This window comes from Dermochelys coriacea, chromosome 1 (genome assembly GCF_009764565.3).
Source record: "Dermochelys coriacea isolate rDerCor1 chromosome 1, rDerCor1.pri.v4, whole genome shotgun sequence".
Taxonomy (NCBI): domain Eukaryota; kingdom Metazoa; phylum Chordata; order Testudines; family Dermochelyidae; genus Dermochelys; species Dermochelys coriacea.
The window spans coordinates 325,508,684-325,532,943 of record NC_050068.2 but is presented as its reverse complement, the minus strand read 5'-3'; the positions used below and the strand labels follow the sequence as shown (position 1 = coordinate 325,532,943).

General features: G+C 44.8%; 3 protein-coding genes and 1 long non-coding RNA gene across 14 annotated transcripts in view; 2 read left to right on the top strand and 2 right to left on the bottom strand.

Moving 5' to 3' along the window:
- COG5 (component of oligomeric golgi complex 5) overlaps window positions 1-1,003 on the bottom strand; it is a 318,307-nt gene extending 317,304 nt beyond the window's left edge. Inside the window, exon 1 of the mRNA XM_038390528.2 lies at window positions 791-1,003. Within this exon, the coding sequence (XP_038246456.1) occupies window positions 791-902 (112 nt within the window). The 5' untranslated portion in view covers window positions 903-1,003. The remainder of the gene's footprint in view (window positions 1-790) is intronic.
- On the top strand, window positions 905-12,612 carry DUS4L (dihydrouridine synthase 4 like). 7 transcript variants are annotated; one of them, XM_043497023.1, is made up of 7 exons: window positions 905-1,031; window positions 2,031-2,166; window positions 2,460-2,581; window positions 5,657-5,774; window positions 7,662-7,784; window positions 8,983-9,209; window positions 12,049-12,612. In XM_043497023.1, exons 2-7 carry the CDS (start codon window positions 2,057-2,059, stop codon window positions 12,237-12,239), a joined length of 891 nt encoding a protein of 296 aa, XP_043352958.1. In that variant the 5' UTR covers window positions 905-1,031; window positions 2,031-2,056; the 3' UTR covers window positions 12,240-12,612. The 7 variants fall into 7 exon arrangements, with proteins under 7 accessions (XP_043352958.1, XP_043352929.1, XP_043352963.1 ...); XM_043496994.1 differs by lacking the exon at window positions 905-1,031 and adding an exon at window positions 1,139-1,260 and having other exon boundaries at window positions 1,476-2,166; XM_043497001.1 differs by lacking the exon at window positions 905-1,031 and adding an exon at window positions 1,424-1,906.
- LOC122456612 lies at window positions 7,778-24,251 on the bottom strand. Its single transcript, XR_006275600.1, has 3 exons — window positions 24,202-24,251; window positions 9,782-9,945; window positions 7,778-9,045 (listed from the first exon to the last, which is right to left on the bottom strand). It is a non-coding gene; the product is annotated as an uncharacterized LOC122456612 (long non-coding RNA).
- Window positions 23,040-24,260, top strand: part of BCAP29 (B cell receptor associated protein 29) — a 59,598-nt gene continuing 58,377 nt past the window's right edge. The window contains exon 1 of one of the 5 annotated variants that reach the window (XM_038390601.1): window positions 23,040-23,236. In XM_038390601.1, coding sequence (XP_038246529.1) covers window positions 23,166-23,236 — 71 coding nt within the window. In that variant the 5' untranslated portion in view covers window positions 23,040-23,165. The other 4 variants (XM_038390607.2, XM_038390592.2, XM_043496970.1 and 1 more) reach the window with 4 other exon arrangements.

Sequence of the window (24,260 nt, the reverse complement as noted above, 5' to 3'; positions counted from 1 at the left end):
CTTTTAGTTTATTCTAGCAATTCCGATACAAATTGAAGAGAAGGCATACAGACAACTCTCATAATGGGATTTTGTTTTTTAAAGAGAAGACTGCAATTCCAACATGCAATCAATCCACATAACAAGATAACAGTAACATCAGCACAATTTAAATATAGGGTCCTCCCTTCTTAGAGAGAGGAAAATGTCATCAGACTAGGAACCTGGAATTCCTGAGCTAGCAAGCTTTGCATACAGGGACTAACAGGACATTCAGTAAGAAGGAGCCCCCTTATGCCCCCCACAATATACACACAAGGGATCCTGCTGGAAAGGGCCACCAGCAACAACACAATTCCTAATAACTTCATCTGATGCCACGATAAACCTGAAGCACAGGGACTAGAAAAACTCCCAGCAAGAGCAGCTACCCCCCCCTTTCCAGCCAGCAGGACAGACCGAGAGCTTGGTGCCTGGAGACCTGCAGGAGCAGCAAGACAGCCACGCAAGCAGAGACAGGTGTGACAGGGATCCCCTGCCACCAGAGCAAACTCCTCCGCAGCCTCCAGCTCTTCCGCCTCCGAGTCTCCGGTCCCTAGTCCGGCTGGCAAAGCAACACAGTCCGCACGACTAGCCTGGTGCCAGTCCCCCGCAGGGCCCCTCTGCTGCCCAAAGCCCCCTGGGCGCCCGGCTGCCCGGTGCCCTCGCTTCACCTCAGACCCTCTGCTGCCGAGGTCCCCCAGCTCCAGCCCCGCACTCGTGTCCCCGCCGCCCCCAATTTCACTATTACCCCGCGCCAGCCCCTCCTCACCGTCCCCCAGCAGCTCCCCGAGAGCCAGTCCCATGGCAGGGGCAGGGGCGCCGCCGCCGCCTCCCGCCGCGGCCTCTTCCATGCTGGCAGCTCCCGGAGGCCCTGACGTCATCCATAAGCGACCGGCTAGCGACAAGGCCAGCGTTCCGCGCCTCCGTGCTGTCAGTTGGCAGGGGCGGGTGAAGGGTCAGAGGGGAAAGGTCGTTCTGGGCTGGCATGGTCTGCCGGCCTCCCGCCGCGGGTGAAGTAGAGATAGATGCTAGGAGGGGCGGGGGCGGGCCCAAGGGGGGATGGGAGCTGGGCCGGGAGGGGGATGGGGAGAGGAGGGCTGGCATGGCTGTCTCTGCATCGCTCCCTGCGCCGTGCAACCCCGTCCTCTTATTGCTCTACCTTTTCCCTCCCCGCTGTCTTCTTCCCTTTTTTTCTGTTTCTCCTCCCATTCCCTGTCTCTTCCTTCTGTCACTGAAGATGTCTTCGCAAAAAGAAAAGGAGTACCCGTGGCACCTTAGAGACTAACAAATTTATTAGAGCATAAGCTTTCGTGAGCTACAGCTCATCCGATGAAGTGAGCTGTAGCTCACGAAAGCTTATGCTCTAATAAATTTGTTAGTCTCTAAGGTGCCACAAGTACTCCTTTTCTTTTTGCGAATACAGACTAACACGGCTGCTACTCTGAAACCTGAAGATGTCTTGTACACCTTTTCTGTCGTATTCATGGCCATTGGATTTTTTACAACAGCAGTTAGACCTAAATTGGTAAATCCCCTGGATAATCTCTCTCTCCCTTTCTCAAGCTCCGTGGGATAAACTAAATTTTTCAAGTATCTGAGCATATTCTCTATTATATTTCTAGGAGATTCAGTTAATTGAAAGTCAAGTACCCGTTTCTGTGTTAGTCATGCATTGTGCAAATGTAACAAAAATATATTTGTAGGTGTATTGCTTTCCGTTGCAGTATGTTAAATATAGGACACATGCTAAGGATATACTTAAAACAGACACAATGTTATCCATAAACTGCTTCCCACAAACTGAGGACAGCGGGACACTAAGTTCTCACTAGAACATAGCCCCAGACCATAGCAGTGGAACCACCCCCTCCATCCTCCTTGTGAAGTTAGTGTAAATTCTATTAACCTTTTTGTTAACTAACTTAGAACAGTTATCCATTGCTGTATGTTATGAGAATTGCAAATAAGTAGTAAGATTTCTGTTTTAAAAAATTGTTTTCTTTTTCCAGATTTTAAGTAGTATTGAAACTCATAAATGATTAGTGACGCCATTGAAACCACACAATGTCAACAAAAGGATCCAGTAGATTTGTTTCATTCTGGGCACTTTGTAAAAATATGTGCCCCTATGGTCCGATATTCAAAGTAAGTAACACATCATGTTTAACTATACACTTTCAATGGATTCTCCATGTAAATGTATGTTAAGTATAAAAATAAGTTTGGTTACTTTTTTTAACAGTTTGGAAAACACGCTTCAAAACATGCATGTTTATCTGTTTATACTGTGGTAATACCTAGACACCCCACTGTATTAGGTGCTGTATGGCTAAACGCACTTAAATAATTTAATTTTAAAATAGTTTATTTAGGAAAACAATGTATGTTCTGAATTTGTTAGTTTGTTTGTTTCAATTCAAATGTCCGTATGCCCACAGGTTGGCTTTCAGAACTTTGGTCAGGAAATACAACTGTGATTTGTGTTATACACCAATGATAATTGCTGCTGATTTTGTCAGATCTGTGAAAGCTAGAGACAGTGAATTCACAACAAGCAAAGGTATTTATTTTATATGTTCTTGCTTTTTCAGAGGATTTTATGCAATAATTGATCTTAGATGGTCGATTCTCCGTAACCTGAAGTCTTGAAATCATGATTTGAGCACTTCAGTAACTCAACCAAAGGTTAGGGGTCTATTACAGAGTGGAGGGGTGAGGTGCTATGACCTGCAATATGCAGGAGATCAGACTCGATGATCACGACAGTCCCTTCTGGCCTTAAATTCTATTAATCTAGTTGACCAAGCGAAGCAAGGTCTAATACTCAACTTGGTGGCATTTGTGTTTTCTGGTGGTTAACTGAAGGTTGTTTATATCCCCCCAGGGTTCACCGGGCTTGTCAATACTTGAAATGCTACAGCTTCACAGCTGCAGTACTGCAATTGCGCCGCTGTAGCATATCAATGTAGACACTACCTACGCCGATAGGAGGGGTTCTTCCATCAGCATAGGTAATCCCCCTCCTTGAGAGGCGCTAGCTAGATAGACAGAAGAATTCTTCTGTAGACCTGGCAACGTCTACAGATCAGAATAGCTACATCTCTCAGGGCATGGATTTTTGACACTCCTAGAGACGGTAGCTATGCTGATGTAAGTGCCTAGTGTAGAGCAGTCTTTAGCTGCACTGCTGCTGAGGTACTAAGCCTTGCAGACATAAGGAGAATCAGACCTGAGACTATGTCTACACTACTGTGGTAAGTCGACCTATGCTACGCAACTCCAGCTACATGAATAACGTAGCTGGAGTCGATGTATCTTAGGTCGAGTTACCGCGGGGTCAACACCCCAGAGGGTTGACAGGAGAAAATCTCCTGTTGACTTACCTTACTCTTCTCATCAGGGGTAGAATATACGGATCGATTGGAGAGCGATCTGCAGTCGATTTAGCGGGTCTTTACTAGACCCGCTAAATCGACCACCAGTGGATCAGTCTCAGAGCATCAATCCCTGCCATAGTGTAGACCTGTCCTTAGTATTTCTGGGCTTATAAGTACAATGGCAAAGATTTTTGTAGTTCTGGTCCTCCAGAACTTAGAAGTTCCACAGGACCTTATATTCAAGGCTTCATTTTTTTGTGGTTTTAAAAACTCTTTGGGAGCTTCAGCACTTAGCTTTACATGACTGATTCTTCTGGTTATCTGAACCTGCCAACTTTTTTAGATGTTTCAGATGTCCTCTGATGCCTTTGTAAAATCAAGGAGCAGAACTCAGTTGGTGTAAATTATTACAGTTCCATTGAAGTGAATGACAATTTACACAAGCTGAGGATCTGTCCCAAAGATTGCTTCATCTTACTCCTGGGGGAATTGTGCACCAAAAAATTACAAATTCTGCGCACAATATTTTAAAATTCTACATATTTGTCAAAATAATACAATATAATCACACCAGTTTCAATTATTTTTGGTCATTTATTTCAAAATAACTGTCAGCAAGTATGTCTGTAACAATGCAGACAACAAAAAAGATTCAGAAAACATTTTTGACAAATAAATCCTTACTAGACATATTAATACAGAACTCTGAGTAATAATTCATTTAAACTACAATATAGAACCATATTTCCTGCACCCTTCAGAAGCAGTGCAAAGGCTTGGGGGAGTCAAGGATAATGGAGAAGCTGAGGGAGAAGGAAGGATTGCTGGAAAGGAACCTGGGTGTGAACTTGGAGGGTTGTTGTGTATGGGTGGGAAAAGTATGGAACAGGTTTTTTTAGGGGGTGGGGAGGGATTGTTAGGGAGCTTCCCCCATGCAGACCCTGGCTGACCCCTAGCCTCTCCCATTCAGTCAGGCACATCTGCCCCGTCCCCATGTGTTCCTGCACCTCCTCCCACTGTGTCTCTGTGCCCCTACCCAGCCACTCACCTGTCCCTACGTAGCTCGGCACCCCCTCCCCCATCACCATGTGGCCCTGTGCCTCCACTCCCATTCAGCCTCTGCCCCAGTCTGTGCTCCTCCACTAACCCTTATGAGCCCCTGTCTGACACAGCCTTGCAGCCCCCAGCAACCCCCTTTCTCTTCCCTCCCTGGCTGGGAACTGCTACTGTGTTCTATCCCCACAGCACCATCTCGTGGGCAAAGGGCAGAACTGGCAGAAGTTATTTTCTGCTGGGAGCTGCCACTATTCTTGCATCACAGCGTCCTCTGGTGGGCAAAAGGTGGAACATCAGCAACATTTTTGCAGAAGCTCTTTTCTGTGGAAAAAATTAAAACTAGGCATGGCTCATTAATTATGCACGTGCAGTAGTGCAGAATTCCTCCAGGAGTACCCATTTGTGAGATATGGTCTGTGGCTTGTACCATGAAGGCAGCGGAGAGTTTGGTCTCCAGCCATTAATTAGAGGATTAGGTTTGCAGTTTATAATCCCATATTTAGAGTTTTCTTTGGTTTTCTGGTGCTCTGTGGAATGTGTTTAAAAAAATCAGATATGGATAAAGTTGTGCAATTAAGGTTGGTGCTAGAACCTTTATTATTTCTAGACTTGCTGACATTTTAGGTTTTATGAACTATAACCTTCTAATTTTCTTACTTTAAAAATATATTTAAAACTTAACCCTGAATTTCTTTACTTTTTAATTGGTTATTAATATGTCACCATTATAAGAACTCTATTCTGTACAGTTTCTAATGTTTCCTTATATTTTGTGTGTCAGAACATCCAAGTATAAGGCAATATAAGAAATGAAGTCTGCATTTTTTAGAAAAAAATACTTGTCTCTCTTTCTGTCATTGGAGACTATTTTTATTTTGTAAAAAGAGTGGAATTCTAATTTAGAAATAAATGTTTCTTCTAAAAATTATTTTCTTGTGGCAACACACATTGAAAATAGTATTGCTATTAGAAATAGCAGGAAAGGAAGATATACAAGGGATTGACTTTATCCAGGAATAACAAAACATTCATAAGTTTAGAATTCTTTGTTTACCATTTTTTTAAAATCTTCTGTTGTTATACTGATTATGTTAAAGACCTGATTATGTTGACTTACTTAAAGAATTAGTAAGGGTGAGTTTCATATGTAGTATACATTGTTCTTGTTATGGTATATTCTAAAGAGCTCTCTCTTTGACTAGGTGATCGCCCACTGATTGTTCAGTTTGCTGCTAATGAAGCACAGGTTTTATCTGATGCTGCCCGTATCGTCTGTCCTTTTGCAGATGGAATAGACCTAAATTGTGGCTGTCCTCAGAGGTAAAACTTTAAGAAGTTGGAAGAATTAGGGACAATGAAAAATCACTTCCTAATTTTTCAAATCCAAAAGAAGTAGTGATAGATTAATGGTAGTTCTTAAATGTAGAAATTATGATTTGTCTTCCTGAGAAAGCATTCAGAGAGCAGTCTCAGGAGACCTTCTGCATCGGTGAGACAGTAGAGTTCAGACGTATTATCAGTGTGCCATTCTTTGTGTCTATGATGTTGAGTGTTGACTTAATAGGGAATTGGCAACCTTTGGTGGATAATTGTTGAAGAGGCATTAACAGTGGCATCAAAAGTGCTGCACACTGACTTACCAGACAGGGAATCAGAGTAGCAGCCGTGTTAGTCTGTATTCGCAAAAAGAAAAGGAGTACTTGTGGCACCTTAGAGACTAACAAATTTATTAGAGCATAAGCTTTCGTGAGCTACAGCTCACTTCATCGGATGCATTTGGTGGAAAAAACTCTGTTTTTTCCACCAAATGCATCCGATGAAGTGAGCTGTAGCTCACGAAAGCTTATGCTCTAATAAATTTGTTAGTCTCTAAGGTGCCACAAGTACTCCTTTTCTTTTTGCAGACAGGGAATGAGAGCTTCATTGCAAATGACTTGGGAAGTATATTGAGGGAAACTTTGTGGCTATTCTCAAAATGTTGGTGTAAATCCTGATGCCTGAGAGACTTCTACAAGTAAAGAATATCCTTCGAAATAATTCTTCCTTCTTTATTAAGTCATGTGATTGTTTAATGTTCAAGAACTACTTGCATCTTTGATTAGGTGATAAATGTTTGTCAATGAGATCAGTGATCTGCTCCTCACTTAAAATCTTCCAGATTTTGTTCTTGTATGTCGTGACCCAGTTCAGTTGCACAATTGAAAATATTTATTAAGTGGTTCAAGTTAGACCTATTAAGTGATATTGGAGGTGTTTTAGTCAAAACACATTTTACAAACTGAAAACATCAACTAGAAAATGTAGGGAAGCACAACCAAAGGTAACTTGTAATAAGTGCAAATAGGTAATTACTCAAGTGGTCTAATTAGATTCTCATGGCTTGAAATAACAGTTATCTCCTAATAATTTTACACATAGAAATGTATTAGTTTCTCTCTATCTTTCAACCCAGCTGCTTTGAAATATCAAATTGAGAGTTTGTGTGTGATCAGAGCTGTATAGTTATATTTACTTTGCACAGTCCACCCAAGAGACCAAGCTTCCAATTTCAAAACCATAGAAAAATATGTGTTCTGTTTTTGGTTTAGGGTTTTTTAATTTGAAAATCTGCTTATAAGGACAAATTATTTAAATACTAATAAATAGCTACAATTAGGTTAGAGAAAATGGTACATCCTGCCATTCTCTCGGATATAGTTTTCACAGTTAGATTAAGAGGGACATTATTTACATACACAAGGGCCTTTTTCCAACAGTCCTCATAAAAGTAATTTCTCTTTGAAAACAGCCCATGACTCTATGTAGAAGATGAAATTTAACTGTTTATTGGCCCACATCACATTGTGTCTGAGTGCCTCAAAAATGTTAGTTTATTTTTCCTTATGATGCCCTTTTGGGGGCAAGGGGATGGGTAAAAATTTTATAATTTAGCTGATTAGAAACTGGGTTGGAGAGAGACTAAGTATCTTGTCCAAAGTCACATAGGAAATCTGTGGCAGAACCAGGAATTGAAGCTACATCTCCCAAGACCTGAGCCTTAACCATAAGAATATCTTTCACCCATAGCCAGTACCATCTCTGCCTTCTTCCCTGTTGACAAAATAATTCACCAAATGTGTTGAAAAGGAAACTGAAATAGTGCATTAGGTTGAAACTGACCTTTTATTGCAAATATACAATGCAAACATTGTTCTCTTTAACTTAAAGATGGGCAATGGCGGAAGGTTATGGTGCTTGTTTAATAAATAAACCAGAGCTGGTTCAAGATATGGTGAGACATGTAAGAAATCAAGTCGAGAACCCCAGATTTTCAGTGTCTATTAAGATAAGGTAAGTTTAGACCACTACTATGTCTCAAGACAATAAAGCATGTTTATTATTTAATCAGGCAAAACAGGCAATGTTTTAGGTTAATATTACCTTTACAGAAAAAGTGCCATAAGCATGGTCTGTGGAGATTTGCATTCAGCTTTTGGGTAGGTCAACCCTGAGATCTTTAACAACCCCAGCTGGTCAGGATCTGTTTTCTTTCTCATCCAAAGTACATTTGGAGACATGTAATCCTACAAAATTACAGTCAGTGTTTCTCTGGTGCTACATGTCCTCAAGTGTGCTTTGGTTTACAAGAACACACTAATATCCAAAGCAACATAAAAGTCATACATTTTTTAAAAACTCAGAATTCAGGAAAGGTAAAATGATCACAAGCTAGTTGAATAGTTTTGTATTGTTTATATAACCATATCACCTAGTGCTTTGAACCAAGCTAAGCAAGCTTGGGTCAAGTTACCACTTGAATGGGAGTTCTCAAAGAAACATAGGGGGAACAGGAAATGATGCTGGTAAGTTAGTGATATTCTTCCTTCTACCTGTTTAGAACTAGATCTAGTATGGTATTAATGGCATAGTCCAGCTGGAGAAGCTGTCTGTTAGATGGGGCATTAAAAATAGATCCTGACAAATTGTTATTGCTTAAAGATTTGATTACATTCCTTATCAAATTTCAACTTGAGTCATTCTGCCTACCTAAATTGCCACTCCAGTTTCAGATGGAAAAAGATATCCTTCACTTCATTGACTTCTAAAATATTGTGATGTGTCGCCATGTTGCATTTCAGTGGTGGAGGAAGTCATACAAAACCTACACAGGAATATCAGCAGTTTCTGTTAATAAAGATTTAAAGTTGATTGAGATTTTTCAGAAAAAAAGGTGCTATATTAATGTGAGCTACTACATTTTTGGTACAAAATTACGCAAAATTATATATTTTTAAGAGCCTCATGGGTTTCTGGCAATTGTTATATAGTTTGGACACCCTTTCAATTTGAGTGACATGATTAACGGCAATACTAAATCAAGGGATATTAATTTATTAAAATAATGTGTTATATGATAAAAGCTCTGTTCATCTTCCAACAATAATGTTCTTTCTTCAATTCTTGTTTACTTTGCTTTATGCTGGGATTTCATGCAGTTGAGATAATTGTTTGATGATGAGGATAATTATTACATTCCTTGGAATTTTAGAATCCATGATGATCTAAAGAGAACTGTAGATCTCTGTCGAAAAGCTGAAGCAACTGGAGTTTCCTGGATTACAGTTCATGGTCGAAATGTAGAAGAACGACATCAGCCAGTACATTATGATGCAATTAAAATAATTAAACAAAATATGTCTATACCTATTGTAGCTAATGGAGATGTTAAAACTTTAAAAGATGCAGAGAATATTCATCATATAACGGGGACAGATGGTAAGAACTCAGCATACTTTGGGTATTATTTCAGTAAACTTGCTGGGAAACATACTTTTTAAAATATACATTTGTCTGTAAGTTGAATTTATATTTGAGCGTTTTGCACTCTTCAAGGAGAGAACTGAGATATGAAGTTCATTGGTTCCGACATCTTAAGGATTCATGAGCAGACACACTTAAAAGCTGTTACCTGCACAAAATTCTCTGTTACTCACACACTCAGGGGCACCCACTTTTACCCTTCCGTGGGCTCAGGCATAACCTTACACTCTAGGGCACACACCCTTACCCTATTCCTAAGACTCAGGCGTAACCCAGTTAATTTAGGCATCCCCACCCTTTCCCAGTTCTTAGGGCTCTAGGCAAAAGGCACCTAACTTTACCCCTCTGTGGGCTCTGGGCTCTACTTCTCCGGGCTCCACGTAAACACTCATTCCCTGTGGACTCAGGGTTTAATCATTTGAGGGTTTACAGGGTCTTTTACCAGTGAAAGAGCCTTACACAGTAATATCCTACTTAACCTTTATTTATTAACAATCACCAAAACAGAATGCACATGCTACACATACAGTGCTCATCACTCCCAATAAGAGAGATGAAATGTTCTTGATGGCCAGTCAGGATCAGGTCATCTGGGGGACTCCTGTTTCTACACAGTGTCAATGGCAGAGTGTTGAGGTCTGTCAGTTCTGATCTTGGGCCCGTGTCCCGGAGTTGGTTCCCAAAGAAATTCCTTTTGGACCACAGTTTATATAGTAAAACTTGAGTCCTGCTAAGATTATCTTAACCAATCATTTTACTAAAATATTACTAACCAATCCTAACATATTGTAAAACAATTGTTTAACCAATCATATTCCATCACCTTCATTAATTTACACATAGCAAAATTAATTATGCAACAGACAGAAACAATCAAAGAACCAGACAGAAATCATACAGATAAACAATAGAGAAGTGGGGACCATAAAGACAAAACAATGAAGAAATGAGGATTTCACAACCACAACTCTTGATAAGTGGTTTCTTGCCAGACTGAATGCTATCAAACTAAATTTTCTTCAACCGTCTTAAGTTCTGTTTCTTTATCTGGTGATAGTGGGTGCTATTAGGACAGGATCTCCTTAATAGCCCAATATTACATTGTTTTAATGTAATTTAGATGGAATGTGAGGATGTGACTTCCTGCTTCTTAGCTCATGGTTGCTGCTCTCCTAATATGGCTGCAGACAAAGGCTTTACAATATGGCTACAGGAAACGGCCTTATCCTTACAAAGCATTAGAGTACTATTATGGATAGTAGGCAAACTGCAAAAGCCCTTTATTTAAATACTGTATCCCACCCCTACACACAGAAAACCCTCAGACACTCATCAACCTAATATGAATGATTAATGACATTAATGGAGAGTTCTTGTAGACATATAACGGTTCCTTCTGTTCCTACAAGGCAGTGGTGGGCCACCTGCAGCCCGTCAGGGTTATCCGCTGGTGGGCCACGAGACAGTTTATTTACATTGACTGTCCACAGGCCCGGCTGCCCGCAGCTCCCAGTGGCTGCGGTTTGCCATTCCAGCCCGTGCTGCTTCCTGCAGCTCCCATTGGCTGGGAACGGTGAACCGCGGCCACTGAGAGCTGCAGGCGGACAGTCAATGTAAACAAACTGTCTCATGGCCCTCCGCAGGGTGCCCACCACTGGTACAAGGGGTGCCTCAGTGGCAGCCATTTTGGCCCTTGCAGGTGGGAGATGGATTTGTTACTGTGGCAAATAAAGGGAAGAAGGAGGAGTACCATCTGTCCTGGATTTTGTCAAGTATCAGGCTAGTCAGTTTCAGCATTATTCTTTCCTTGTACTCCCCAGTCAGTCTGTCTGCGTCATAGAAATGTAGGGCTAGAAGGGACCTCAAGAAGTCATCAAGTCCAGCCTCGAGGCAGGACCAAGTAAACATAGACCATCCCTGATTGGTGTTTGTTCCACCTGTTTTTATAAACCTCCAATGATGGGGATTCTACAACCTCCTTTCAAGCTTATTCCTGTGCTTAACTGCTCTTATAGTTAGAAAATTTCACCTAAATCTCCCTTATTGCAGATTAAGCCCATTACTACTTCTTCTCTGGATACAGAAAACAATTGATCCCTGTCCTCTTTATAACTGCCCTTAACAAATTTGCAATCTTATCAGATTCCCCCCTCAGTCCATTTTTCTCAAGACTAAATGTGCCCAGTTTTTTTCTCCTTTTCTCATAGGCCAGGTTTCCTAAACCTTATGTCATTTTTGTTATTCTCTGGACTCTTCAGCTTGACCACAGCTTTCCTACAGTGTGGTGGCCAGAACTGGATGCATTATTCCAGCTGAGGTCTTACCAGCTAGTGCAAGTGTTCTTTAAGTCATTTGAGTTAACCAAGGGATGAATTTGTTTCCTCACTATGTGTCAATCAGTAATAAATTTTGCTCAAAAAAAACAGGATCATCCTATGTTTTAACTAATAAGAAAATATTGCTGGAGGACTGGTTGTGGTTGTTCAAAGAACTGGGAAAGAAAAGTTCCCATTCCATATATGCTGTGTTTTCTTTCAAATTCTCTATCATGAAGTGCCATTAAGCTGGGTAGACTGGACCTCTAAATATCACAGGTAATCTTGGATTTGGACTGTTAAACAGAGTTTCCCCGGGTGCAATTGTCATATTGGCTTTCCAGCTTCTACTGCTCTCTAGTTAGCTATTCACAAGTATTAGATACTGTGGTGATGGTGCTCTACAAAACCCTCGGGTAAACATAAAAAAGTTAAAAGTTAAATTGTATATTAACACTTCTCAAATTTTCCATTTGAAGGTGTAATGGTTGCTAGGGGACTCTTAGCCAATCCAGCCATGTTTGCAGGATATGAAGATACACCTTTGAAGTGCATCCAGGACTGGGTTGACATTGCTCTTGAACATGGGACTCCTTTTACATGCTTTCATCATCATTTAATGTACATGATGGAACGGATAACTTCAAAACAGGAAAAAAAAGGTTTTTAATGTTTTATCAAGCACCTCAGCGGTTCTGGACTACCTTAATGACCACTATGGGGTGTAACATCTTTTAAAGTATTTTAATCATGTGAATATTGCATTTTATATTTTAGAGTTGCGGGTACATTGTTATAGTGATAGGTTTCCGCATGCTTATATTTATTAGTCAAAATCACAGTGCATGAAAGATCTCATGCAGTGTAATATTACTGGACATTTCTGAACTGATCATTTTTATATTAACATTATTTTACACTCAGGAAATATTCATGACTTGAAAATAGCTTTTTTATATATGGCAATGCATTACCATACACAAGATTGTGATGCTGTAAGCAAAGTGTCTTATTAGAAAATAAATTATTTATGCAGTACCAAAGTGCTTTCAAAGATCATCCCCAATGCTGCTATCCTTACTCACGTGAATAGAAGGGCAACAGGAACAGGCTCAAAGTGTATTAAACAGAATTACAAAGAATTGTTCCCTTAATTGAGAAAAGCTCAATTGAGACACCCAGCTAGTATTTATCTAAAGTGAAAATTCAGTATTTATATTTGGTTTTAATTATGTGGGCCCCTAAATCACAGAAGAGAAAGGCTTCACACAACTGTCCCTCTTTAGGTTTCCCATTTGCTGCTCTGAAGGCCTGAAATCCCTTAAACTAGCATTGAACTTGGTAGAGTTCCAGATTTTCTTAGCCACGTGGAAGAAAATTAAGAAATATATGAAATTTTAGTTTCCACTCCTTAATTAATTTTCAAGTGGAAGATATGTCTCTTTAATGTTAAGTGATACTGTAAGTCCAGAATGAAATTGTCTTGGTAACTCAGTTCTTGCATCAGACCTTGAATCAGTACTTGAAATTAAGCATGTGCTTGTATTGTCCCCTTCACTTCAAAATAGGGCTACTTCTATGCTTCAAGTTATACACGTTTAAGTAACTTGCAGACTTAGGGCACAAATCTTAAAAAGATTTGTTCAGCATGCACTATATACAGTATATGTTCCTAAGGTCAAGTGGGTGAGATGATATCTTTTATTGGACCAACTTCTGTTAGTGAGAGGTAAGAGTTTGAGCTTACACAGAGCTCTTCTTTGAGACTGGGAAAGGCACTCAGGACAGGTCTACACTTCAGACCTATCTCAGTATAACTACATTGCTCAGGTGTGAAAAATCCACTTCCCTAACCCACTGTGTAGACTATGCTATGTCAATAGGAGAGCTTCTCCTATGGATATAATCCACCTCCCTGAGAGGTGGTAACTAACTACAAAGCTCTTCCATTGATTTAGGAGTGTCTTCACCAAGACCAACTCCTCAGAGTGTTACAGCTAAATAGAAGGTGGAACAGCTAAGGGCTTATCACATCTTGCAAGAGACCATTCACGGTGAAGTGGGTAGTATCACCTCTACAGTCATAGGATAAAGGAGGCATTAGTAGGTTGCAGATTTTTATAATGAGCCATAGATCCAGTGTCTTTCTTGAGTCCATGATTTTTGGTGTCTAGCAGTTATGAATTTGAGTTCCCAAGCTTGTCTTTTGAAAGTGTTGTGCAGATTTCCTTTGAGGATGAGGATAGAGAGGTCAGTTTGGAGTGATTATTTTGTGGAAAAAAAGTGTTCACCCACCCCAGACATCACCAGACTCAACCATTTAATCCTCACCCATAACAGTCTTACATTTAATAAATAATTTATCCAAACCAGGGGGAACAGCCATGAGTACTGGGATGGCTCCCTAGTACATCAATCTTTTCATTCTTCTTAGGGAAGAATTTCTGGACAAATGCACCCCAAAACCAATGATATTGATATTTTCATTTGCTGGACAGATGACCTGAAGAACTCTGTGTAAGTTCAAAAGCTTGTCTCTTTCACCAACAGAAGTTGGTCCAATATATTATTTCATCCACCTTGTTTCTCTAATATCCTGGGACCAACAAGGCTACAACACTGCTAACAGTAGATGTTTCTGTACAGCAGGGGTGGCTAACCTGTGGCTCCAGAGCCTCATGCGGCTCTTTAGAGGTTAATCTGCGGCTCCTTGCATAGACACCGACTCCAGGCTGGAGCTACAGGTGCCAACTTTCCAATGCTCACTGTTCAACCCCTGCCTCTGCCACAGGCCCTGCCCCCACTTCACCCAAGCTCTCACTCTTCTCCTCACCCCCCAGAGCCTACTGCATCAGGCACAGGGAAGGAGGAGAGGTGCTGATTGGCAGGGTGGCTGGCAGGTGGGGCAGCTGATAGGGGCTCCTGACATAATACTGTGTCTTTGGCAATGTACATTGGCAAATTCTGGCTCCTTCTCAGGCACAGGTTGGCCACCCCTCCCATACAGGGTATAATAATGACATGATGGTATGTAACAGGGCATAGCAGGGCCCCCTTTGCTCCTGACTGCCCTATGCCAAAAAACGCTCAGAGACCTTGTGGCTTAGCAGTCACTGGTGCAGTTTATTTATAGCATGCAATCCCACCACCTTCTCACCATACACAGCTTGGGGGGTTTCGGCCTTAAGGACTCCTCAGTCTCTGCAGCCAAGAGAGAGGCGCTCCTACTCTTCTTCCACTCTCTGGCTTCCCTATTTCTCTCTACCCCCTTTACTTCTTTCCTCTGAGGCTTTTATGCAGCCGCAGGCTAATTAGGCTGGCAGCTGTTTCCCCTTTGCCAGTTAGGCACAGGTTTCTCTACCTTGCGTAATTGGAGCTGGCGTGACAGAGGACAGGCTCAGCAGTTTGTGCCCAGCACGCTGTCACACAGAAATAGGATAAAATGAGTGTGGGTAAGAAGCAATCTTTCTTCTGAATCACCAAAAAAAAAAAAAAAATTAGAAAACTTTTAAACCTGGTTCTCTCACCCAGGTTTTCACAATCTTGTCTTTTATAAATTGCTCACCCAAAGCATGATTGTCACTACGCACTGTGTTTTCCGTAAGCAAAATGTAGTGAAAATTAGAATAAGGTAGTAACCTTCTACACTGCTATTTGAGTCCATTATAATAAAGATTTTGAACAAAATCATGTTTCCATATGGGTAGGTTATACCAATGCAGTCATAGCAGTAAAGTGAATAATTATAATGAATAGAAAGATATTTTTATATTTAAACTATACTGATTACGGCCAGAGGTATGAGAGTCAACAAACAAACGACGAAGTCATCATGACAGTAAGTGATAAATTATAATGAATTAGTAGTTTGTTGACTCTCATACCTCTGGAAGTATCAAGTATAGTTAAATATAAAAAGATTTCTAATTGTCTGAATCATATAGGGTAAGAATTTGTAAGTGTATGATAAACCAGAGTAAGTTGTGTAGTAAATACTTTATAAACTGTTCTGAGGTGTGTTCCGATTCCCCCAAACCTGAGTTTTATTTTGGAATAAATGTTCGTTACATGAGATTTTTAATATGGCAGCAGAAAAGACAAGAGTCACTTAGTTAGTTTGTAATGAAGTTAATGTGGCCACAGTTGAGACATTACAACAGCAGTTATCTAGGTTGATTTATTGAAAGAAGACCGTTACAATTTTGAGTTTTTCTGTCAATAGCATTCAACATTTATATTGTCAGCAAAAGACACGAGTCTAAGGATAGGTTAAGTCCAAGTCCTGTTTCCTGAAGAAGTCAATTGTTGAAGTCCATTTGGTTCTGAAGTCCTGCAATACTTGAGAATGAGATCTGTTCTATTTAAGAGGTGCTCCTTCATGCTCCAGAATGGTTGTGCTTGGGTTTTTGTTTATGTGTTTTGCTTACTCTACACATTTGTCATATGTTAAAAATAAACTTAGGGTAACATTCTGCTAGTGAGAACTGCTATATCAGGGGTGAGCAAACTACGGCCCGCGAGCCACATCCAGCCCGTGAGACCTTTTAATTTGGCCCTCAAGCTCCCGCTGGGGAGCAGGGTCGGGGGCTTGTCCCGCTCTGCCCATGTAAGGGCAGCCAGGGGCCTCTGCACGCTGGCCTCACCCCAAGTGCCAGCTCTGCAACTCCCATTGGCCGGGAACCATGGCCCACGGGAGATGCAGAGGTGGTGGCTGCGGATGGGGCAGCACGCACAGCCTCCTGGCCACCACCGTGCCTCCACATGGGAGCCAGAGTGGGGACATGCTGCTGCTTCCGGGAGCTGCTTTAGGTAAGCACCGCCCAGAGCCTGCACCCCTGACCTCCTCCTGCACCCCAACCCCCTGCCCCAGCCCTGATCCCCCTCCCAGTCTCCAAACCCCTCAGGCCCAGCCCGGAGCACCCTCCTGCACCCCAAACCCATTATATGCAGGCTAGAGAGGCTACAGCCAAAATACCCCCAGTTCTCCATCCTAGGATCCCAGAGCTGTACTATCCTACTCTGATCAAAAACCTGACCAGTATGAATTTATTACTCAGTTTGCCCTTCCCTCAATGTGGAGAGGAATATACACACCAGCCTTTCTTAACTGAGATGAGATTTCCCAGTACTTCACTTAAAAACACACTGATTAAGATTAAAAAAAAACAAATGTATTAACTACAGAAAGATAGTTTTTAAGTGATAGCAAACAGATCAAAGCAGATTACTTAGCAAATAAACAAAACACAAACTAAACCTGATATGCTAAATAGATAGGATTTGGATTACCAATTTCTCACCCTTACTGATGATACAAGCAGTTCACCAAGTTCCATACACAAGCTAGAAATCCCTTTAGCTTGGGACCAGCACTTCCTCCAGTTCAGTTTTGTTCCTCAGGGTTTCCAGGTGTTCTCATGTGTGGGGAGTGAGGCCAAATCATTATGTCATTCCCCACCTTATACAGTTTTTCCATACGGCGGGAACTCTTTATTCTAAGATAAATTCCCAGCCCAGTTTGTGGAAAAATACAGGTACCAAAATGGAGTTCAGTGTCATGTGGTCTGGTCACATGCCCTTGCGTGCCTTGCTGAGTCATAGCAGCCATTACTCATAGGTTAGCAGAAACATTCCCGGATGAGGACAACCTTTTCCATGGTTCATTGCCTTTGCTGATAGGCCATTAGCACTGTCTAACTTCTTCATTGTTGTACCTGAAAGGCTCGTTGTAGGTGTTTCTCACTTCACAACATATTGCATTAACACATACATAGCAAAACTTCATAACATCAAATGCAATGATAGTATGTACAATCCAGTGAGATATTAATGTTTAGCAGATCAAGACATTTAAAATGATACCTCACAAGGCATACTTTGTACAAAAGATAATTATATGACAGTGGTGAATATGGGGTACTAGGGTGTCACAGATGGATCTTGTTTTCCATTGAAATAAATGGTAAAACTATTGAGTTCAATAGGATCAGCATTTTTTTATAGTGTTACTGTATATACCCTTGGAAGTTTCATTAATCAAATTTTGTATTCCACCCACTACTTATCTCTAATTGCTGAGTTCTTTAACTCTTTGTTTTATGTACTCATCATGACCAGGCCTGCTGAGTTCAGGGAGTCAAGAAGGGGAGATTATTAGCTGTGATTTCTTAATGTAATTAATTAGGCTTCTTTTAACATTGGGAGATTGTTTATTTAATCCATGGTAGACCATAGGTCAGGGGTGGGTAAACTACAGCCTGCAGGCCATGTCTGGACCATGAGACCTTTAAATTTGTCCCTCAAGCTCCCGCTGGGGAGCAGGGTTGGGGGCTTGTCCTGCTCTGCACAGCTCCTGGAAGTAGCAGCATGTCCCCGCTATGGCTCCTACATGTAGGGGCAGACGGGGCTCTGCACGCTGCCCTCGCCCCAAGTGCCGGCTCTGCAGCTCCCATTGGCTGGGAACCGCAGCCAGTGGGAGCTGCAGGGGTGGTGGCTGCAGATGGGGCAGCACGCAGAGCCTTCTGGCTGGCACCATGCCTCCGCGTAGGAGCCAGAGAGGGGACATGCTGCTGCTTCTGGGAGCTCTGGGAGCGGCGCCTGCGGATATGTGAACACCTCAGGCCCAGCCAGGAGCACCCTCCTGCATCGCAAATCCTTCATCCCCAGCCCAACCCCAGAGCCCGCACCCCCAGCTGGAACCCTCACCCTTCTCCTTCCCCCACAGTCCAACCCCCAATTTCATGAGCATTCATGGCCCGCCATACAATTTCCATACCCAGATGTGGCTCTCAGGCCAAAAAGTTTGCCCACCCCTACCATAGGTGCTCGAACTAGGGGTGCTGGGGTTGCTGCCTTGAAGTAGTTTCCATTATATATGGGGTTTACAATTTGGTTCAATGGCTGTCAGCATCCCCACTATAAAAATTGTTCCAGCACCCCTGTGGTAGACATGGAATGCTTGCCCCATATTGAGATTATTTTAATATTTATTACCTGCATATGCAGTTGGGTGTTACTAACTTAGGTCCTGAACCTAAAACAGTAAGCATCTTCTGTATGGGGCTTTGAGCTCTCCAATCCTAGACATCTGTGCCCACACAGAACTTAATTTAAATGAATGGGGCTCCATGTAGACTCAGGGTTTACCTATAGAAAGTAGCATATACAGCTGGGGCATTAGCTGATACCAAAAGTAATTTAAGGCTTCTTGATTGGACCCATTTCTCCACTACTGCAGTCAATGGAAGTTTTGCCATTAACTTAGGGTTGCCAACGTTCTGATTGCAGAAAACTGAACACCCTTGCCCTGCCCCTGCCCCACCCCTTCTCCAAGGCCCTGCCCCTACTCACTCCATCCCCTTACCCAGGGGCAGCAGGTTTGTATAATTTTTGGTGGTGCCCAGAACAGGTTCCCCCACCAGACTCACACACACACATCCCTGCCTAAGGCTCTGGGAGGGAGTTTGGGTGCAGGCTCTGGGCTGGGACGGGGGTTAGGGTGCAGGAGGGGATGTGGGAGGGTATTTGGGTGCTGACTGTGGGTTTTGGGAGGGGAGTTGAGTGCTGGGTGTGGTCTCTGGGCTGGGACAGAGCATTGGGGTACAAGGCATGGGGCTGGGCCAGGAATGAGGAGTTTGGGATGCAGCAGGCAGGCTCCCCCTAGTCCTCTCCCACCGGCAGCAGCGAGCTCAGGGGGAGGAGGGCTCCTACCCGGGCCTCCCGGCACTCACCTAAGCTGCCCCAGGCTGCTACTCAGAGTCACCTGCTGGGGGGGGCTGCCATGCGCCGCTTCCTCCCTCTGCAGGCGCAGTAGCCACCTCAGCTTGCCCCTTCAGTGGCCGGTGAGGGAGCGCAGCATAGCGTGGAGCTGCAGGGGGCAGCTGCCCGCTGCCTAGGGCAAGCAGGGACACTCCAAGGGAGGCACACAGGGGCGGCAGGCAGGGCCGGGGAAGAGACCTGGACATGAACATTGGTGGAGCTGGGCCCCCTCCGGGCCCTGAATTTGCTGGAGCCCGGGCACCACAGGCCCATACAACTCCCCGCCCCTGCCCCTACCTCAGTCGCTCGCTCTCCCTCACCCTCGCTCACTTTCACTGGGCTGGGACAGAGGGTTGGGGTGTGTGTGGGGTAAGAGCTACAGCTCGGGGTGTGGGCTCTGGTGTGGGTCCAGGGATGAGGAGTTTGGGGTGCAGGAGGGGGCTCTGGGCTGGCACTAAAGGGTTTGGAGTGCAGGAAAAGGTGCAAGCTCTGGAAGGAAGTTTGGGTGCAGGCTCTGGGAGGGAGTTCAGGTGTGGGAGGGGCTCAGGGCTGGGGCAGGGGGTTGGGGTGCGGGAGGGCTCCAACTGGAGGTGCGGGGCTCTAGGGTGGGGCCAGGGACAAGGGGTTTGGGGCTCTGGGCTGGGGCTGAGGGGTTTGGAGATGGGGGGACAGGCTGCGTGCTCTGGGAGGGAGTTTGGGTGCAGGAGGAGGTTCAGGGCTGGAGCAGGGGGTTGAGATGTGGGAGGGGGTGAGGACTCCAGCTGGGGGATGCAGGCTCTGGGGTGGGGCTGGGGATGGGGTGTAGGAGGGGGCTCCGGGCTGGGGCCAAGGGGTTAGGAATGCCGGAGGGAATTTGGGTGAGGGAGGGGCTCAAGGCTGGGGCAGGGAGTTGGGATGCAGGAGTGGGTGAGGGGTGTGGGCTCTGGTTAGTGCTTACCTCAGGCAGCTCCCGGAAGTGGCCGACATGTCCCTGTGGACCCTAGGCGCAGGGGCGGTCAGGTGTCTCTTTGCGCTTCCCCCATCTGCAAGCACTGCCCTTGCAGCTCTCATTGGCTGTGGTTCCAGGCAAATGGGAGCTGCAAAGCTAGCTCTCAGGGAAGGGGCAGTGAATGGAGCCTCCCTGGCCACCCCTGCGCCTAGAAGACAGACATGCCAGCTGCTTTCCAAGAACCATGCGGAGCCAGGGCAGGCAGGAAGCCTGCCTTAGCCCCACTGTGCCGTCAATCGGACTTTTAGCTTCCCAGTCAGCGGGTGCTGACCGGAGCTGCCAGGGTCTCTTTTCGACCAGATGTTCTGGTCCAAAACCGGATGCCTCACAACCCTATATTAGCTTCAGGTTGAAGGTTTAGATACATGGTCCTCTGCTCTTGCCGGATGGTATGTGTGGGTTGACTTCTGCCCATACAGAATGTATTGCATGATGAAATCTATGCTAAGAGGATCAGAACCTTAGATGACAGGCATTTAAGAGTAGGGATTTAAGACATATAACCTGCCATGAACACTGTGCTGCAATACTACATGAATAACAATACATTTTAAAAAATTGTTTTAATCTGGGTCATATTATGCCAAATAAATCAATTGATCAGAATAAAAAAGAAAAGAAAACCAAATTCCAACACCAATGCTATATGATACTTTTTCCTTATTTGAATATTATGTATTTATATAGCATCACCAGCAGGCAAGGTATCACAGAGAGAGCAAAGAAAATACCACCAATAAATATCTTAGAATCAAATTCAGTATAGTTTTTAGGCTGACTTCATTTTACCTGAGATCTAAAGACCAGCAGGTGCCAGGGACAGATACCATGTTGCTACCCTCACTGCAGGAAGCTCCTTGCGTTGCCAGGCAGTGAGTAAATACCTCTGGTACTCTTTAAGCTGCTGTCCTGCTATTTGGAGAGGACTGGGTGGGAGGCAAGAAGTCCTAGTTCTAATCTTGGCTATGTCTGTGGCTCAGTATCAAGGCACTTTTCTGTCTCTGTTTCTTTGTATGTAAAATGGTGATAACAATATTTATAAGACTTAATTACACACACAAAATTACATTAAAAGGACATTATTAAGGTTGGAAAGCCAAACATTCAAAAGTTAGGGAATGCCAGAATTAAGGTTATCTGTGAAACCGCTGTGACGCTCTGCACCTCAGCACCCCCATGTTCATCCTTGTAAAATGATTGTGTGATATCCAATGCAAAGTTTGTCATGTCAGGTATCTTCGGAAGGCTCATGATGCACTGAGCATTGTTGTTACAGTAAGGTTATAGGTTATAATTTCATGTATGTAGTTATGAGGCTGAAAATGTACCCTTATGGCTTAAAATAAGCCCAGGCAAAAACTCTCCAAGAGCAGAGAGGCAGTTCACACCTAATCAGGGCAGGTATGGGACAAACCCAGCCGTGCCTTACAGGAACAAAGGACACTGGCCTAGGCAGCAACAAAAGGATCTGTTGGACTCTTGAGTGATTCATTCCCTTCCCTTTGGCCAGTTTGGGTCTGCAATGAGGTAATGCTCACCTGACTCTGGGGGGGGGGGCAAAGCCAATAGGGAAGAAAGAACATGATAAAAGGGAGAGACTTTGCCATGCTGTTCCTCTCTCTTCCACCTACATCTACAGACACCACACCAAGCTGATCAAAGGGGAGAGCCTGGCTGAAGAGCAACCAGCCAGCCTGTAGTGAGAAGCATCTAAGTTTGTAAGGGCATTGAAAGCGTTAAGATAAGCTTAGAATGTGTTTTGCTTTTATTTAATTTGACCAAGTCTGACTTATGTTTTGACTTATAATCACTTAAAATCTATTTTTATAGTTAATAAATCTGTTTGTTTATTCTACCTGAAGCAGTGCGTTTGGTTTGAAGCATGTCAGAGACTCTCCTTGGGATAACAAGCCTTGTACATATCCATTTCTTTGTTAAATTGATGAACTCATATAAGCTTGCAGGGTCCAGCAGGCATAACTGGACACGGCAAGACAGCGGTTCCTAGGGTTGTGTCTGGGACTGGAGATATTGGCTAGTGTCATTCAGTTGCAAGTAGCTGGGAGCAGTTTACATGACAGAGGCTGTGGGTAAACAGCCCAGGAGTGGGGGTTCTCACAGCAGGGCAGGGTAAGGTTGGCTCCCAGAGTCAAGGATTGGAGTGGCCTAGCAGATCACCGGTCCAGACAACACCAGAGGGGAACGTCACAACCTCAATTGAGCCCTCCTGTGCATATGTATTCTGGTAGTCTTCAATAACATGATCCCATCCTGTATACTCAGAGGACTCCTGCCAAAGGCCTGGTCCTGACACACAGGCCACCCCCTTCCCCACCAAACTTCAAGCCCCGATTGGGGCATTCCGAGCATTTCAAATAAATGTCCCACGAATTTAACAAGAGCAAAACAATGTATATTACCTAGTCTCATTTCTGGAAACAGTTGAACGGTTTTGGGTGACATTAAAAAAAAAAAATGAGGCCGAGACAGACACCCAGCATGAGAAATTTCAGCCCAAATGGCGAAAGACTGGCACAGTTATCAGCAACTGGAAACAGGGTCATGTAAGGGGAAGCATTTTGGCAACCTTAACAATAGGTAGTGCCCCCAGCTGCGCCTATAATGTCTATAGTACTGTGAACATGCTTTAAAGACGCTCAATATTATTGCTCTGCCCCCACCGCACCCTCTGGAGTTCCTATGGGGTGGGGCTCTCCTGGAGGAGCCAGTTTTGGAAGAGCCAGAGGTAAACGGGGTCGCCCACTCTGACTGAAGCTCTTCCGGAAGATCCCTCCCGACATAATGTCATTTTCTTAAACTATCCTATTAAATTCTCCTGGATTGCTTTAGATGGTCACCAGGAGAGCGATGTCGATCCTGGGAGACTCCAGGCCAATCCTGGAGGGTTGGCAACCGCAGAGGTAAAGGTGGGGGCGGGCGCCTGACTTGGGGGGGGGGCGGCGGCAGCAGCTGCTGTCAGTGGCCAGAGGCAACAGGGGTGTGGAGGCGGGAGAAAAGCCGGAAGCCGCTGGAGGGCAGAGCCACCGGGGGCTGGGGAAGGTAAGAAGAGGGCCAGTCAGGGCGGGGGTTAGGGGGCTGGGATGAACATGGGGGCGGCGGGAACACGGTTGTGCTCCCCAACACTCGCTCACGGGGGAGAAAGCGGCGCGCGATGCATCCCTGCCCCAGACTCCCTCAGCCCCGGGGGCCTCGCCTGCCCGCAGTCCCGCCCAGCCCCCCCCCCCGTGGGCGGGGAGGCTGCGACCGAGCCCGGCGGCGGTCAGCGGGTGCGGGGGACAAGGCGCCGCTAGTCAGGCCGCCCCCTATTCCCCGCCTCAGTCAGGCCCGGCCGGCCTCACGCTCGGGGGGCTGGAGGCAGGTTTCCGCGGCCGCCCGGAGGCGGGAGGCAGGATTTTGTTCCGCGTGAGTCAGTGCGAGCCCGACACCTCCTCGCTCCGGGCCGGGCCCCCCCGCCCTGCCTCGGCCGCACATCCCAGCCGCCTGGGCCCGCCCGCGCTCCGGAGCTTGCTCAGGCCGGTTGGCGGCGGCGTTTCCGGGCGCTTGGCAAAGGCTTTGGCCTCTGCGCCGGGGAAGGGCTGGGGGCTCCCTGTGCAGGAGCGTTGTCTTGGGAACGGGGGGGGGGGGAATCTCAGCTGCCCCCCTCGCACGCCCGAGGGAAAAGAGGCGCCTGTAGCGCCCGGGCGTTATTCCGCCCCCGTGGCGCTGGGCGGCTGCCCTCAATGCGGCGCCCTGGCCCTGGGCGGAGGGGAGGCTGTTTGTGCCGCCTCGAGGGCGCCCGAGCTCTTCATGCGGGGAGGGGAGGGGAGACTTGCGCGCCCTCCGGCCTAAATTACTTAAAATCCCCGCCCTTTACCCAGTCACCCACCTTGAGACCCCTCCCGGGCATGAGGGAGCGTTCGGGCCTTATTTAAGGTTATTAACTTG

Coding starts and splice junctions, on each gene's coding strand:
- DUS4L (XM_043497023.1), top strand. CDS start 2,057: ATGATTAGTGACGCCATTGAAACCACACAATGTCAACAAAAGGATCCA. Junction 2,167..2,459: donor CCTATGGTCCGATATTCAAA/GTAAGTAACACA, acceptor GTATGCCCACAG/GTTGGCTTTCAGAACTTTGG. Junction 2,582..5,656: donor TGAATTCACAACAAGCAAAG/GTATTTATTTTA, acceptor CTCTTTGACTAG/GTGATCGCCCACTGATTGTT.